This window comes from Paramisgurnus dabryanus, chromosome 4, assembly GCF_030506205.2.
Source record: "Paramisgurnus dabryanus chromosome 4, PD_genome_1.1, whole genome shotgun sequence".
Lineage (NCBI taxonomy): Eukaryota > Metazoa > Chordata > Actinopteri > Cypriniformes > Cobitidae > Paramisgurnus > Paramisgurnus dabryanus.
The window spans coordinates 38,993,737-39,007,799 of NC_133340.1; the positions used below are offsets into that span (position 1 = coordinate 38,993,737).

Genomic DNA, 14,063 nt, shown 5'->3' on the forward strand with positions numbered 1-14,063 from the left:
AATGAAACAAGAATTAGGAATTATTTTATGGTAAATTAACACAGTTATTTCTGAACTTGCAAATTAATTGTAAGTGTTAATCAAATGTAACATATGCTAGTAAAATATTTTAGTGTTGATTAATCGAGTTAACATTTCCTACATATTTGCTGTCCGGGTAATCTTACATTATGAAGTATTTTGTGATACATTCATGACATATCTTTTAATATAATACATTATCAATATTCTTCTAATATGTATTTACATTTGTGTTTTGGTTTTTAACAATTTAAACTAGCAAGCGGGTCAACTGTTCATGCAAATTAGAAGTTCAAGACAACTGTAAAAAATAGTGTTTGACTCACTAAATTAAAAACTTCAACATTATTATGTGTTTGATATCTTTCCTGTAAACATTTCACAATTATCGGTTGTTGTTAGAATGTTGGGATAATAGAATAACTTTTGTCCAACTGAAATCATGGGCCTTTTATTAAGAAGTTAAACTGTACTGTGTAAACAGTAGTATAAACAGTAAGCATGATATCACATCATCCAGCGTACACCATGTGGTCTTTATAGCTAAATGACATTTTTTTAGATTTCTCTCAAAAAATAACTACTTCAATGTAGTAGGTAGGCTGGTACACTTTCTGTGTAATGTGGTGCAATCAGTGTAAAACTTGAAAAAATGCTATTATCACATACATTTCAATTGTATTTTTAAAGTATATTTATGAACTTATCATAGGCAAAAGGTTGTGTTGTTAAATGTAAATTCATTGGTGAGGTCAGGGGCAGCAAAAAAGGGTGCCACTGCTATGGATGACCATAAGAAATAAAAAACACAAATTGAAATAATTTAATGAGCTAATTATTTAGCCAAAATATATTTTTTTTAAATATATACGAGCGAAAAACGTATCGTACGAAATCATCCCTAACAAAAAAAAAAACACGCAGATTCAGTGTTGATACTGATAGTAGCCAATAAAATAGCTATAAAAAAAAATTTTCATCGGAATTAAAGGAAAACACTATTTATTTTTCAATATTTTACTATGTTCTTACCTCAACTTAGACGAATGAATACATACCTATCTTTTATCGATGCATGCACTTAATATTTGTACAGCACGTCGTGAATATGTTAGCATTTAGCCTAGCCCCATTCATTCATTAGGATCCAAACAGGGATGAATTTAGAAGCCACCAAACACTTCCATGTTTTCCCTATTTAAGATTGTTACATGAGTATTACACGAGTAAGTATGGTGGCACAAAATAAAACGTGGCGATTTTTTAAGCGGATAAAAATTTGAACTATATTGTATGGCGGAAGAGCATTTAGTTTGCAGCACTTCGACCTCAGGGGCAGTAATATTGAAGGAAGTTTGAACGACAGTGGGATTAGTCAGGAGTGATGATGTTACTGCGAGTCGAGGGCGAAGTGCTGCAAACTAAGTGCTCTTCCGCCATACAATATAGTTCTCATTTTTTAATCCGTTTTATTTTGTGCCCCCATACATACTCGTGTTACTCCTCATGTAACAGTCTTTAAATAGGGAAAACATGGAAGTGTTTGGTGGCTTCTAAATCCATCCCTGTTTGGATCCTAAGGAATTAATGGGGCTAAGCTAACACATTCACGACGCGATGTAAAAAGATTAAGTGCACGATTTGATAAAAAATAGGTATGTATTCATTCGTCTAAGTTGAGGTAAGAACATACTAAAATATTGAAAAACGGCGGTGTTCTCCTTTAAGAAAATTCACACAGCAGCCTACAATACACGCCTTGTTTTTACTGTACACGCTTTTTAAGACCTGTCTCTTTAAACTCGTTCATGCTGGGAGTGATGACGCAAGCAGCGTTAAACAGCTGACGTCACGCTCACAAGGGTTGTTTTCTTCCGAGCCCGTATACTTCAGACTAAAGCTTGATTTCTCACACTATAGTTATAAAAATACCACAGATATTTAGCTTCGTTTTTAAAATAATCACAAGCGTTTCGTTTTGTTTTCCCATGTGTCCATTTAAAACGGGTGATCGGTCGCCAATATCACTAACAAACGTTAGATAAACTCGCTGCTAATGCTAATGGTTGCGTTTGTTGTTTCTTACATTGCTCTTTCGTTTTGTCAGGCCTCTTTAAACTGACACCGCCAAGTGATTCAAGCATTAGGTTTTGTGGTAGCAGACGAGAATGAACTGGATTTTCCCTCTATCCAAGGGCTCCGGATCGATCCCTCCTTTGAACAGTTTACAGAAACAAAGACAGAGACAAATCGAGTCTCTCAAAGCTGCACACACCAAGTAAGTCAAAATGTAGAGAGCTGACTATCTAGACAACATCCGTTCTACTGTAAATTGGCGCTTACAGCGCTCCCAATATGGTGAGCGAACGTTTGGACACGTGTGTGATTCTTCAGAAATGCTGCCTAGTAGGCATTGAGTGGAATAATGTCTTGATTTGTACTTCACTAAAAAAATCTAAACTTAACAAATTGTTTATCTTCTGGGGTTTTTTTCTGGTGTCTCTGCTCCAAATGGCCAAATTCACGCCAGAAGAGTAAGATGAATAATCCAGAATGTCTGCTTAGTGTTGTTGTTGTGGTACACATTTTACTACAAGGGAGTTGCAAATTGTCTTTAATAATATAATGAGATGTTGAGGCAGAAATGCTCTTAAACCAGCCAAATACCTCAACCAGGTAACATCCCACCATAGAGACATATTATGGTAAGACAATACCCATTATAACCATTAAATCCAGTTTAAGTTCTGTAATGGTTTCTGTTGTTTTTCTTAAAAAAAATTAGTAAAATTCTCAAGTTTGTTTAGTGATGGGGATATAACATTTCATTAGCCTTATACCAAAACACTGAAAGTCTGTGAGATTTACTAGTGAGGATAAACCTGTGTGTGTGTACTGGATGTTATGTACTGTGTTTCAGATTAAAGTATTAGCTCTTATTGTTTACTTCAGATCCCTTCTTAGAAGGATAGGTCTTAAATTAGTGTTGTAGTACATCTCGTCTGTATTTTTTTCAACAGAACGGACAGATAAAAGCATTTGTTTCACATGAGCTGTTAGGACTTCCTTGAATAATGACTTGTCAGAGTTTGTGACATAACATGTTTGGACACGTTTCACATTGATAACTTCTAAAAATAACCAAACAATCTTGATCTTTCAGTTATAGACTTTAATGCTACTCGGTTCATGTGTATTTAAAGTAAATAATTCCCAACCGGGGGATGTTTACTCCATGGTTGCCCGTTAGCAAGTTTGTCTTAAATTGCCAAATGCTTAAAGAACTAATTTTGATACATCTTATTGACTAAAGCAATGAAAATAGATTGTGTAGGGCTTTCGGTTAAAGGAAAACACCACCGTTTTTCAATATTTTACTATGTTCTTAACTCCACTTAGAAGAATTAATACATACCTATCTTTATTCAATGCGTGCACTTTTATTCTTTGTACATTGCTTCTTGAATGTGTTAGCATTTAGCCTAGCCCCATTTATTTCTATGGCTCCAAACAAAAGTTTTACTTTGTGCCACCATACTTACTTGTGTAACTACTCATGTAACAGTCTTTAAATAGGAATAACGTGGAAGTGTTTGGTGGCTTCTAAATTCATCCTTGTTTGGAGCCATAGGACTGAATGGGGCTAGGCTAAATGCTTAGTCATTCAACAAAGTTCAATGTAAAAAGAGATATTTTCTTTAACATAAATCACTTCTAAAGACAACAGGAAATGGCTCGATTACCTACATCTCCATTAGCCAGTTAGCTAAATGCTAATTCATACTTAACTGACAAATGCCTACAAAGACCTACCCCACCAGCGAACTTTGAATGTTTAGCCAAGCTAGAGATGTACACAGAACTATAGTAAAGCCATAGTTTGTTTTTTCGAAATGGGCTAATTCTGGCGACAGATATTTGGCTACACTCGTTCTGTAAAGATAAAAATAACAGTGATATACAGTCAGTAGTGATCACTGTAGATCCGCAGTCTGTAATCAGATAATACCAACAAATAACAACATATCTAAAAAGTATGAGACAACTACAAACAAAAACATACCATTCTGAAACGTACTATAATGGTGCTTTTCTACTGCATACTACCCCATGGTTTGGTTGGGTCAGGTCAGCCTACTTTTGGCACTTTTCCATTGCATAGTACCCCATCGTTTAGTTTGGGTCAGGTCAGGTCAGGTCAGCTTACTTTTGGGGGCTTTTCACTGGGTGCAGTAGGTAGTACCCGATACGTTTTTAGTTCCACCTTGGTCGGGGTTCCAAATGACCCGAGCTGATACCAAAACGTGACACGAAAATACTGTAGATCACTCATTGGTCTGAGAAACTCGTCACTACCAGCGTCATCGCTATAATGTAAAAGATTAGCTTTAGCTTTATGCTAGCTTGCATTGTCTCGAGTAAACCTGTTGTCATCTGTGCTTTTCTGTAAGTTCCCAAACTCCCTTTTAGCGATGAAAAACATCCACAGGTTGAGAATCAGGGACACCATAACAGTTTTTTTCCAGACTTGCAGTTTGTGGCGGCACATTCGCGATGCGCACGTCCACATATATGCTTAAATGTGACTTAAATGAGGCTCAGCGTAGCGCGACGACTGACGCCATGGGTGTTTGTACAGAAACTGTCATGTGAGACAGAGGTAGTGATACACGCGATGTGCAAACATTTATTTGTGTGTGGCAAACTGAGAAATAAATGAATGTATGGGAATGTACAACGACGCTCTCACATGATTCTCACAAATATAACGACACACCTCCCTCCCACTCCGAAGTGTTACTAAACTCGATGGAAAGCTAACCAAGCCAAGTGAGGTGAGCTGACCCAACCAGACCCAAACCAAACCGTGGGGTACTATGCATTGGAAAAGCGCAATAAGATCTATGCTTGCACAGGTTCTGATCACTCCTCTTCACAAATATTCCCTGTGTCTGATTCGGGCTCAAACTCAATTTTGACGCCACTGTTTAAAATACAATGGAACATGTGCGTATTTTTGAGGGAGGGGCTTCATAGAACCAGGAACTCAACTCCTTGTTTTTAGGAGGCTGGAAACAACGGTGTAGTTATGTTTTAATAATGTTTTTATTTTCAAAACAAAGCATCAACACATTACGGTGTTCCCCAAAAACACAATAAAACCATAAAAAATGAAAGGAAAGTCCATACTCCGTATTCATGCTTTAAAATAATAAAATTAATTCATAGCTTTACTATAATCTAAATGATATGTTTGACCTGGTACAGTACTACCGTTAACTGCGACAATAAGACCACAATTTATATCCACATAGATGCATTGTTGTAAGGTATTGTTTTTAATCTGTGAATATTGATGTATGCTTTTTTTAGTTCTTGTTCATTATTTTTTAGCCTGTTACTTATACACACTGACATCAGTTAGTATGTGTATAAGTTACAAGGCCTAACAAAATAAAACAGTATGGAAAACTACTGTTTCAAGTTATGTCCTTCCCCCTCGCTGTCAGTAGCGCCTCACTGCAGAACGCGACATCCAGGGGGCGGGGTTGGATTTAGATCCAAGGGCGGAGCTGGATCCCGATCCAGAGATCCCATTGGTCGGCAGTTTTACCACAAGATACGTCATACACGTGTTGCTGGGTTACCATTTCCGCATTAAGTCGTAACTAAATTAAGTTATTATTTTGACATAAAAACTAACTTTACTCATGACTACAATAAAAGTAGTACCTTTAGGGTGAAATGTAAGTTTTTTGCTATAATGTTTTGGAGTAAAACATTTCGGGTAAGCCTACTATGAGTAATCTTCCCACATGCAGTTTAAGACCTATTAATGGATACAGTATAAATATGCATAATTATTAAAATATATAGGCTATGGCATGTTATTTAGAAATTAATAAATTGAATGTTTATCTTGTATGAACTTGTTTTAACGTGTCTTTGCTTACAGCCATTAGGAAACAGGTTTCCCCTCGTAGATGGTTTACTTTTTTAATTTGCTAATAAAAGATATCAAATAAATTTGTTTTTATATTTACTCGTAGGAATAGCTGTGTTATAAGTGGGATAATGTACAAATAAATCTCTTCAGTGATATCAAACTGTTGGGAACGTGTCCGTACCTCTCCTTACACCTAACTGTGATACTTTCAAAATTATGAATCTTTCTCAACTATATTATTAATCAAACGTACACTTAAATTGATAAGAGCAAACGTTGGCTACCACAGGTTGCAACTAATTGCGGGCTGCAACAACGCAAATATACTGGTTCATTTGGCGGAACAAAGTATATAAAGTGGGAGGAGTTGGATCTAGATCCAACCCCGCCCCCTGGATGTTGTGTTCCGCAGTGAGGACCATCTCCTCGCTGTTAAGTATACTGTCCAGAGTCAACGACTAGTGATCACCACCTCTGAGACTACGAGTGCTATAATAGACCGGGGCTGGTTTGACTGTTAGAAGGTTAAGACTATACTTTCAGGGATCATTTCTATAGTTCTTAACTAGGAAATGTGTTTCGAAAGTGTTGCGTCTCCCAAACCACGATGATGAGTTTTGATACTTCTTTCTGAGCGTGACTCAGGTGTAGAGTAATGATTAAGTTCATATGCTTTATGTCATTGATGAATGTTCCTTACTGCTTTTAGTAGTTTGGAGGAGAGGAGTATGAACAGAGTGGTTTGAGAATTGAGTTAAAGATAGATTAAGTTGTAAGTATTTATGTTATATTTAAATATTGTTCAGTTAATTAAGCAGTGGTTCTAAAATATTTCCAATGTGGGGCCCCCTTTGAGTATGGCGTATACCTTCACACCCCCCCATAGAAAATTTATGACCAAAATACTGTACTAAATCTTAACTTATAATTAAAGAAATCATATTGTATGATACGAAGTAGTGCTGTTGGTTAGTTTCCTTATTTTGTTAGGTTTAATTCCACCCCCGGCACCATCTCGCGGCGCCCAGTTTGAGAACCACTGATTTAGAGTGTAGTTAGCATCTAAGTTATTGGTTTTGTACTCAGTTTAAGGGGGTCCATTGTAGTTTTTTGTGTTATTTATAATTTTTAGAGTGTGGTTAATTTTAGTGTCTGTTGACATTAAGTACTGTAAATATATTTTAAATACATTTATGACATGTGTTACTTGTAATATATATACATTTTTGTTTTGGTATCTTACAAATGTAAAATAGCAAGTAGGATAACATTAGCAGTTTAAGACAACTGTTAAAAATGGTGTTTAAATTATTAAATAAAAACTTCAGCATTATTATATTATCAAAACCTATGAACACATTTACCAATTATCAGTTGTTGTTGGGATGTTAATATATTTGAAAAACTTTTGTCCAACTGCAATCATAGGCCTTTTATTAAGAAGATAAACAGTACTGTTTAAACAGCAGTATAAGCCATGTCGGGAAATTTTGCAGTGTCTTTGGGCAGCTATTTCAGCCATATACTGTAATACCAAACTATCAGTGTAAATGGGGCATGACTGTTATCTTTAAAATTACAAATAAACCTGATATCAACTGTACAATGTAAGTTCAGTTTGTGCGTGCTAAAAAATATTTTTCATGACCTTTTGATGTTAATTTCTACTTGAGCTTTGATTATAAATTCCGGCAAAGATTTAATGTTTTTCCATGTACTAAAATATTTACTATTCCTTTTTTTCCAGGGAAATTTTGCCTCTTTTAGTTTTTTCTAATTCCCCTTAGTTTTGTGTATAAATTGTAACCATTGTAATAATTAACCATTGTGCTGCTTTAATATTATTATTGATAATCCTAAATGATATCCAGTACAATTCAAGTTAAAAGGAACATATTTTTTGGTTTGATGTTGAGTAAGGGGTGTTTGGGTTTTACTGATGGGGACTTGATGGGCTCATTGCGACCTCACTATCAACATCAAACTGAACTGTAAAGCACTATTACTACATTCAGTTTGTTAGTCAGGTAAATGGGTAATTCCCACTTAAAGTCACATGACTGTTAAAAGATGCCACCAAGCTTTCTGATTGACTAACAAATGCAGGCGGGGGTTCCCCATTTGATTTTTACAGACAAAGATGTGTGAGATTCGATATTTGTCACCTAGTTTAGAGTTTTGCATTGCTTGGAAGACCACAATCTGATGTGCATAATGTCTCCAGTCTTGCAGAAATCCAGAAGGATGTGGAGTATAGACTTCCTTTTACCATCAACAACTTAACAATTACTGTCAATATGTAAGTAAAAAGTGATTTTCTATACATTGTATTTGTATAATTTTTTTTAAGGTTATTAATATTTTATTTACTTTCATCCACAGCTTGCTGCCACCACAGTTTCCTCAGGAGAAACCAGTGGTCAGTGTGTTTCCACAAGTAGGCCATCATTTAATAGACAGTAACAGTGGAACAATGGTTACCAGCCCACTCATAACCAATGTAAGGGTTTCTTTTCTGTTTTTTTTCTGCATGACATTTTAATGATTTGATTTCATACTCTGGTATTTTAATAAAGTTTATTTAACTATGTTTGGGAGGAGCATGGTCATGTGATCCAACCAAACAGTGCAAAGAGGTGCATCTATCCCAGTTAAGGGGTTGGGGGGTACTCTGGGTTTTAGCCCTCCCCTCTGACAATACGCCAAATATGCTTTATCTCATTCCCTATCAATTACATGTTAATGCAAACTTGTGAATTGAATAGTAGGTGAATAACATTGAACGATTGCTTTCCAATAGGTATGACTGAAGATTTTAGCTCACTATTGTACTTTTTCTTTTCGTTTTCCCTCAAGTTTGGCATGCATTCAGATTTAGGGAAAGTAATTCAGAGTTTACTAGATGAATTCTGGAAAAGTCCTCCTGTCTTGATGTCAGGCCCCACCACCTTTCCATAGTGAGTAGTTTTCAGTATTTTATCTTCTCGAGGCGTGTCATTTTGCCACAATCCACATCATTGATTATTTCATCTTTAATTTTTATTTATTTGGTTAATTGATAATTAAAATAATTTAAATTTTGTTAAAAACAGGAGATCTCTAATTTATACCCCTTGTTTTCTTAAGTATGTTCAAACCATCTGGGATGCCACCTTACCCAACTCAGAGCTTCCATTATGTTCCCGCCTTCCCACCACAGGATGTTCAGCGGCCTGTTGGCCCCTCCCCTGTGCCACATGCAGGGGTGGAGCCTCAACAAGCACCACCCCGACCAGCAGCACCAGCTTATGGACTCATTACAGACCTTCCTCTTCCTGTACCAACTGCTGACTCCCAGGTATCTCAAAGAATTGAGTCCGAAATATTTACTCTTGAGACTGTAGATGCTTTAGGGTTTTGTTTACCTGATCTTTAGGACTAAGTGTCAACAAACTTTTATTTTGAAAGGCAATTTATTTCTATAGCATATTTTGCATTGTTGGCAAAGCATGTTTACAGTAAATGCATATAAGTACAGGAAATAGAGACATAAAAAACAGAAACTTATATTGAAAATATATTGAATACATGGTATTATTGCAATAATAATTCAAAAGCTGTACATTAGCCTATCAGAGCTTTCTCTACTGTGTAGGCACCCTTAGGGGGGCGTTTACATCTGTGGCTGGCGTATGTTTTCAGTTGTTTAGTTGCTTAAAGGTTGCTTAGACCTTTAAGTATCTTTCCACAAAATATTGAATCTTCAGTCATAGTTCCTGGTCTACAATTTCACTCATTTGAATTACACATTTGATTAAGGGGACAATGACCTGTAAATGCTCATTCGTTGTCTTTTGATCTCTGCAGTCATGTCTGAATGGACACATGTACAAGATGCCTGAAATCCCAGATTTATTTCCAGAACTCTCTGAGATGAGGTACAATACTGACGGTCACAATTACATAATTAGCTTCTAGTCTGCTTAAATAGAGTACGTACTAAATATCTAAGTTGTTTTTTTTATATTTCAATTGACATGTTCTTTGGTTATGTGTGATCTTTCAGTGTTTCCCAGCTGAAGGACATGAGCGATCAAGATGATGTGCTGTTGGAGTTCTTCATGTGTCTTCCTCAGCTCAAACAAGTGACCACGGACAAAGAGGAGCTGGTCAACAACATAGTGGAGATGGCCAGTGAGTGTTTTTTATGGAGTTTAGATATACACTCTTAAGTCTAAAGTCTTCGATGCAAAATGTCTAATGTAAATATTACAACTCACTCTAGATCTTTACAATCTGCGTCATCAAGTAAATTATGTTACATAATTCAAATGTCGTTAGGTGTTTTGTTCCAGGTTTGCAAGTTACAGAGAATATTTATTATATATTTATTGCAGAGAAAAATTTGCAGCTCGAGCCGCAGCTGGAAGGCAAGAGACAGGAGATGTTGTGTAAAGTATGTTTTAAAAAAAAATGTATTTAATGTCATATTTATTGTAGATAAAAATATGCATAGAGTGAAATATCTAAAACGTAAAAAATCTGGATTTTTTATTTTTTTTCTTGAATGAAGTCCAAAATGCAGTTAATGGGCACATATTATGCAAAATCCTCTTTTACAAGGTGTTTGCACATAAATGTGTGTTTGCAGTGTGTGAACACAACAACCCTACAATAAAAAAATCCACCCTCCTACTTTTTTAATCCCTATTAACAAAAGCAGTCTCATTAGACATGCTGTTTTGATTCTCTTGGTAATGTGATGTCACACAAACAAAGCCCCGGTCCACGGCCACTGACTGACTGATTATTTTAACCAATTTTTTGGAGCTGGAGCTCATATGCATTTAAAGGTACACACATGAAAACAGCGCTTTTTGCTCCCACTCAAATAGGGGCATTTTGGACATGCTATATAACAAATGATCTTTGGGGTATTTTGAGCTAAAGCTTATAGGACATTTCACAAAACTTTCTTAAAGATTTCAAATAAATCTTTGGTGTCTCCAGAGTACATATGTGAAGTTTTAGCTCAAAATATCATATAGATAATTTATTATAACATGTTTAAAATTGCCACTTTGTAGGTGTGTGCAAAAATGTGCTGTTTTGGGTGTGTCCTTTAAAATGCAAATGAGCTGATCTCTGCACTAAATGGCAGTGCTGTGGCTGGATAGTACCGATTAAGGGGCGGTATTTTCCCCTTCTGACATCACCAGGGAAGCCAAATTTCAATGACCAATTTTTTCACATGCTTGTGGAGAATGGATTACCAAAACTAAGTTACAGGGTTGATCTTTTTCACATTTTCTAGGTTGATAAAAGCACTGGGGACCCAATTACAACACTTAAACATGGGAAAAAGTCAGATTTTTAACAGACACATTCTCGGAACTCCTGAGACGTGGGCATAATATGTGTCCTTTAAATGTTATCAAATTTGTGATAGTGACCAACGTCTTTGTGCAAAATTACCTTAATGATTTTTTGAAAGCATTATCAAGGAAATTGACTAAAAAGATATACTTAATACTAATTCATATTACGTTTGCAAAGTATAATAATTATTTGTGAAGGAATACATTTTCATGCCTGAGACATTTACGCCTGATTGCATGTTTTCAAGTCTTGACATTTAGGATGCTAACAGATCTATTGGTGTTTTTTTTTTTTGCTGTAGTATGAACAGTTAACACAGATGAAGTCAGTATTTGAAACCAAGATGCAGAGACAACATGAGCTCAGTGAGGTAAAGCACACCAGATACAAACATAATAAATACTCCCTTGTTGATCATTTACATATACGATGTAGACAAATGAGTCAGTTTGACAAGGAAATGAAAAACACAGTTTTCTAGTTTTCATCTATGCTACCTCAGGAATTTGCATAAATGTTCATGCTTTTACTCTCTCAAAGTTTGTGCATTGCTGTTTTGACTTTAGTTTGTACTAAATCCTGTTATATTTGGTTTACATTATCGGGACACTACACTTTTTGTGATGTATTAAAGGACTATTTTCGGGCAGTGCGTAATATCACTACGCCTGCTGCGGCCATGTTACAGCAGAAAAGTCCTTGATTATTACGCCAGAATGAGGGTATAGTTCCTAGTCATATCGCCTAGAAAATCACAACTTTTAATTCTCAGTCGGTCCTAGTACACAATGTAACTACAGAAGAGTCAAATTTTAAATAGGAAAAATATTGAAACTCTATGGTTAATGTTAGCGCGATGCTAATGGTCTAATCAGATTCAATGGATTATCCTAAACTATGCTAAAAGTGGTACAGCTAGACCCGGAGATCAGCTGAATGGATTCCAAAACTGTAAAAATCAAATGTTTAAATCTAGGGGAGCTGGAAAATGAGCATATTTAAAAAAAAAAGTGGAGTGTCTCTTTAGGTGGAATAAAAATGCTGTAATTGGAAAACAACTGAAATGTGTTTTAATCCTGACAGAGTTGCAGTGTCAGTGCACTGCAGGCCAGATTAAAGGTAGCGGCCCATCAGGCTGAAGAAGAGTCAGAGGAGACGGCTGAGAACTTTCTGGAAGGAAAGACGGAAATTGATGATTTTTTAGGAAGCTTCATGGAAAAGAGAACGGTATTACAGCAAAATTCGACTTTGAAAGAATGCATGATATGGAAGTATTGAAGGGCATACATTATACCTATTTTTAAAAGATGATGGACATTTTATAACGAAGGACTTCATCCTTCAGAGGTCATCTATGCAGGCTGCATGCGTCATGAAGCCTGGTTTATTTCAGTTACTCGAGCATTACATTCACAAGTCATTCACAATTTTATAATTGTTAATATTTTGAAATAATATGAATTTTATGATGTATGCAGCCTACAAATGCGACCTCTGAAGGACGCAGCCTTCCGTAGTTAAAGTTTCAAGTGTGCCTAGAATGTGGGTAAAGTTTCAGCTCAAAATACCCAACAGATCATTTGTTATAGCATGTCCAAAATGCCCCCATTTGGGTGGGAGCAAAAACAGACAGTGAGTGCTTTTGGTTAAAAATAGATCTGATTCCCGTGAAAACAGTCTGCATTAGCGCTACAATGTGTTAACAAACCCCTTTTAAAAAAGCTTTTAGGTAAAATTAACAAGTCAGTCAGTGGCTGTGGGCAGGGCATTATCAGTGTGACATCACATTAACAAGAGAATTCACTCTCAACTGGTATCTATCCCAGTTGAGGGGAGTACTCTGGGTCTCTGTGCCTCTCAGACAGCACGTCAACCTCCAAATTACAGTGTTATTAGGTTAATGATCTGTCTGTAATATTTTTGTACCTTGTTCTTTAGCTTTGTCATTGCAGAAGAGCCAAAGAGGAAAAGCTCCAGCAATGCATGAACACACATGGACAGTTTCCTGCCACACATTAAACCGAATGTACTGTATGGTGCTCTTTCCTTTGAGAAAGGTCATTTACATTTTCTCTTATCATTGCAGATGTTTAATAGATCTGTTTTCAAGCTGAGTAAAACATGAATATTTTTTCTCACAGGTTTGGGATCAATCTACCAGCAGCACATCTTGTGTTTCCCAAAATGCTTCAGAAAAGAGATGGTTCTTAAATTAAATCAAAGTGATTTTTGCACAGGTAAATGCTCACTCGGGTTGTGACCAGATGCGAGGATCTGGAGATGCCCGGTCTTTGACCCAAAGACTGTAATCAGAGGAGAGCAATGTGTTCGTATTAGTTGTCAGAAACAGGCTGAGTTTGAAGCTTATTAGTTCACTTTCAGTTGACATGTGACAATTGGGATTGGGCTTTGTATGCACTTGAAAATGATCTTAAACGGTGTTAATGCTGCCGGAAGCTTAACTATGAAAAAATCATACTGTATTTAATATTGTTGATAAAGCCTGTAATATAATTAGACATTGTATAATATGTTTATTTAATTTGATAGGTTAATAAAACATTCAGAATAATCCCAGTTCTGGTTTGCATCTTCAATACCCTTTATGCTATTATTTGGTTAATGGTATTATTACCTGAAGAAACAGTTCATGAACTGTTGCTTACAATATGTCAATCGTGTCAGCTTTGTTTTAGATGAAATGTATACATTTTTATATGTTAATGTAATGAAGGAT

The 14,063-nt window shown here is 36.0% G+C and overlaps 1 protein-coding gene and 1 non-coding gene across 2 annotated transcripts; both read left to right on the plus strand.

Annotated features, from left to right (window-relative positions):
• Nucleotides 1–1,836: 1,836 nt before the first annotated feature.
• Nucleotides 1,837–13,903, plus strand: vps37a (VPS37A subunit of ESCRT-I). Its single transcript, XM_065254504.1, has 12 exons — nt 1,837–2,299; nt 8,193–8,267; nt 8,351–8,468; nt 8,825–8,925; nt 9,095–9,305; nt 9,815–9,885; nt 10,014–10,141; nt 10,345–10,403; nt 11,628–11,696; nt 12,410–12,553; nt 13,265–13,383; nt 13,468–13,903. Exons 1-11 carry the CDS (start codon nt 2,190–2,192, stop codon nt 13,343–13,345), a joined length of 1,167 nt encoding a protein of 388 aa, XP_065110576.1. The 5' UTR covers nt 1,837–2,189; the 3' UTR covers nt 13,346–13,383; nt 13,468–13,903.
• On the plus strand, nt 6,496–6,710 carry LOC135736158 (small nucleolar RNA U3). Its single transcript, XR_010527812.1, has one exon. It is a non-coding gene; the product is annotated as a small nucleolar RNA U3 (small nucleolar RNA).
• Nucleotides 13,904–14,063: the final 160 nt, after the last annotated feature.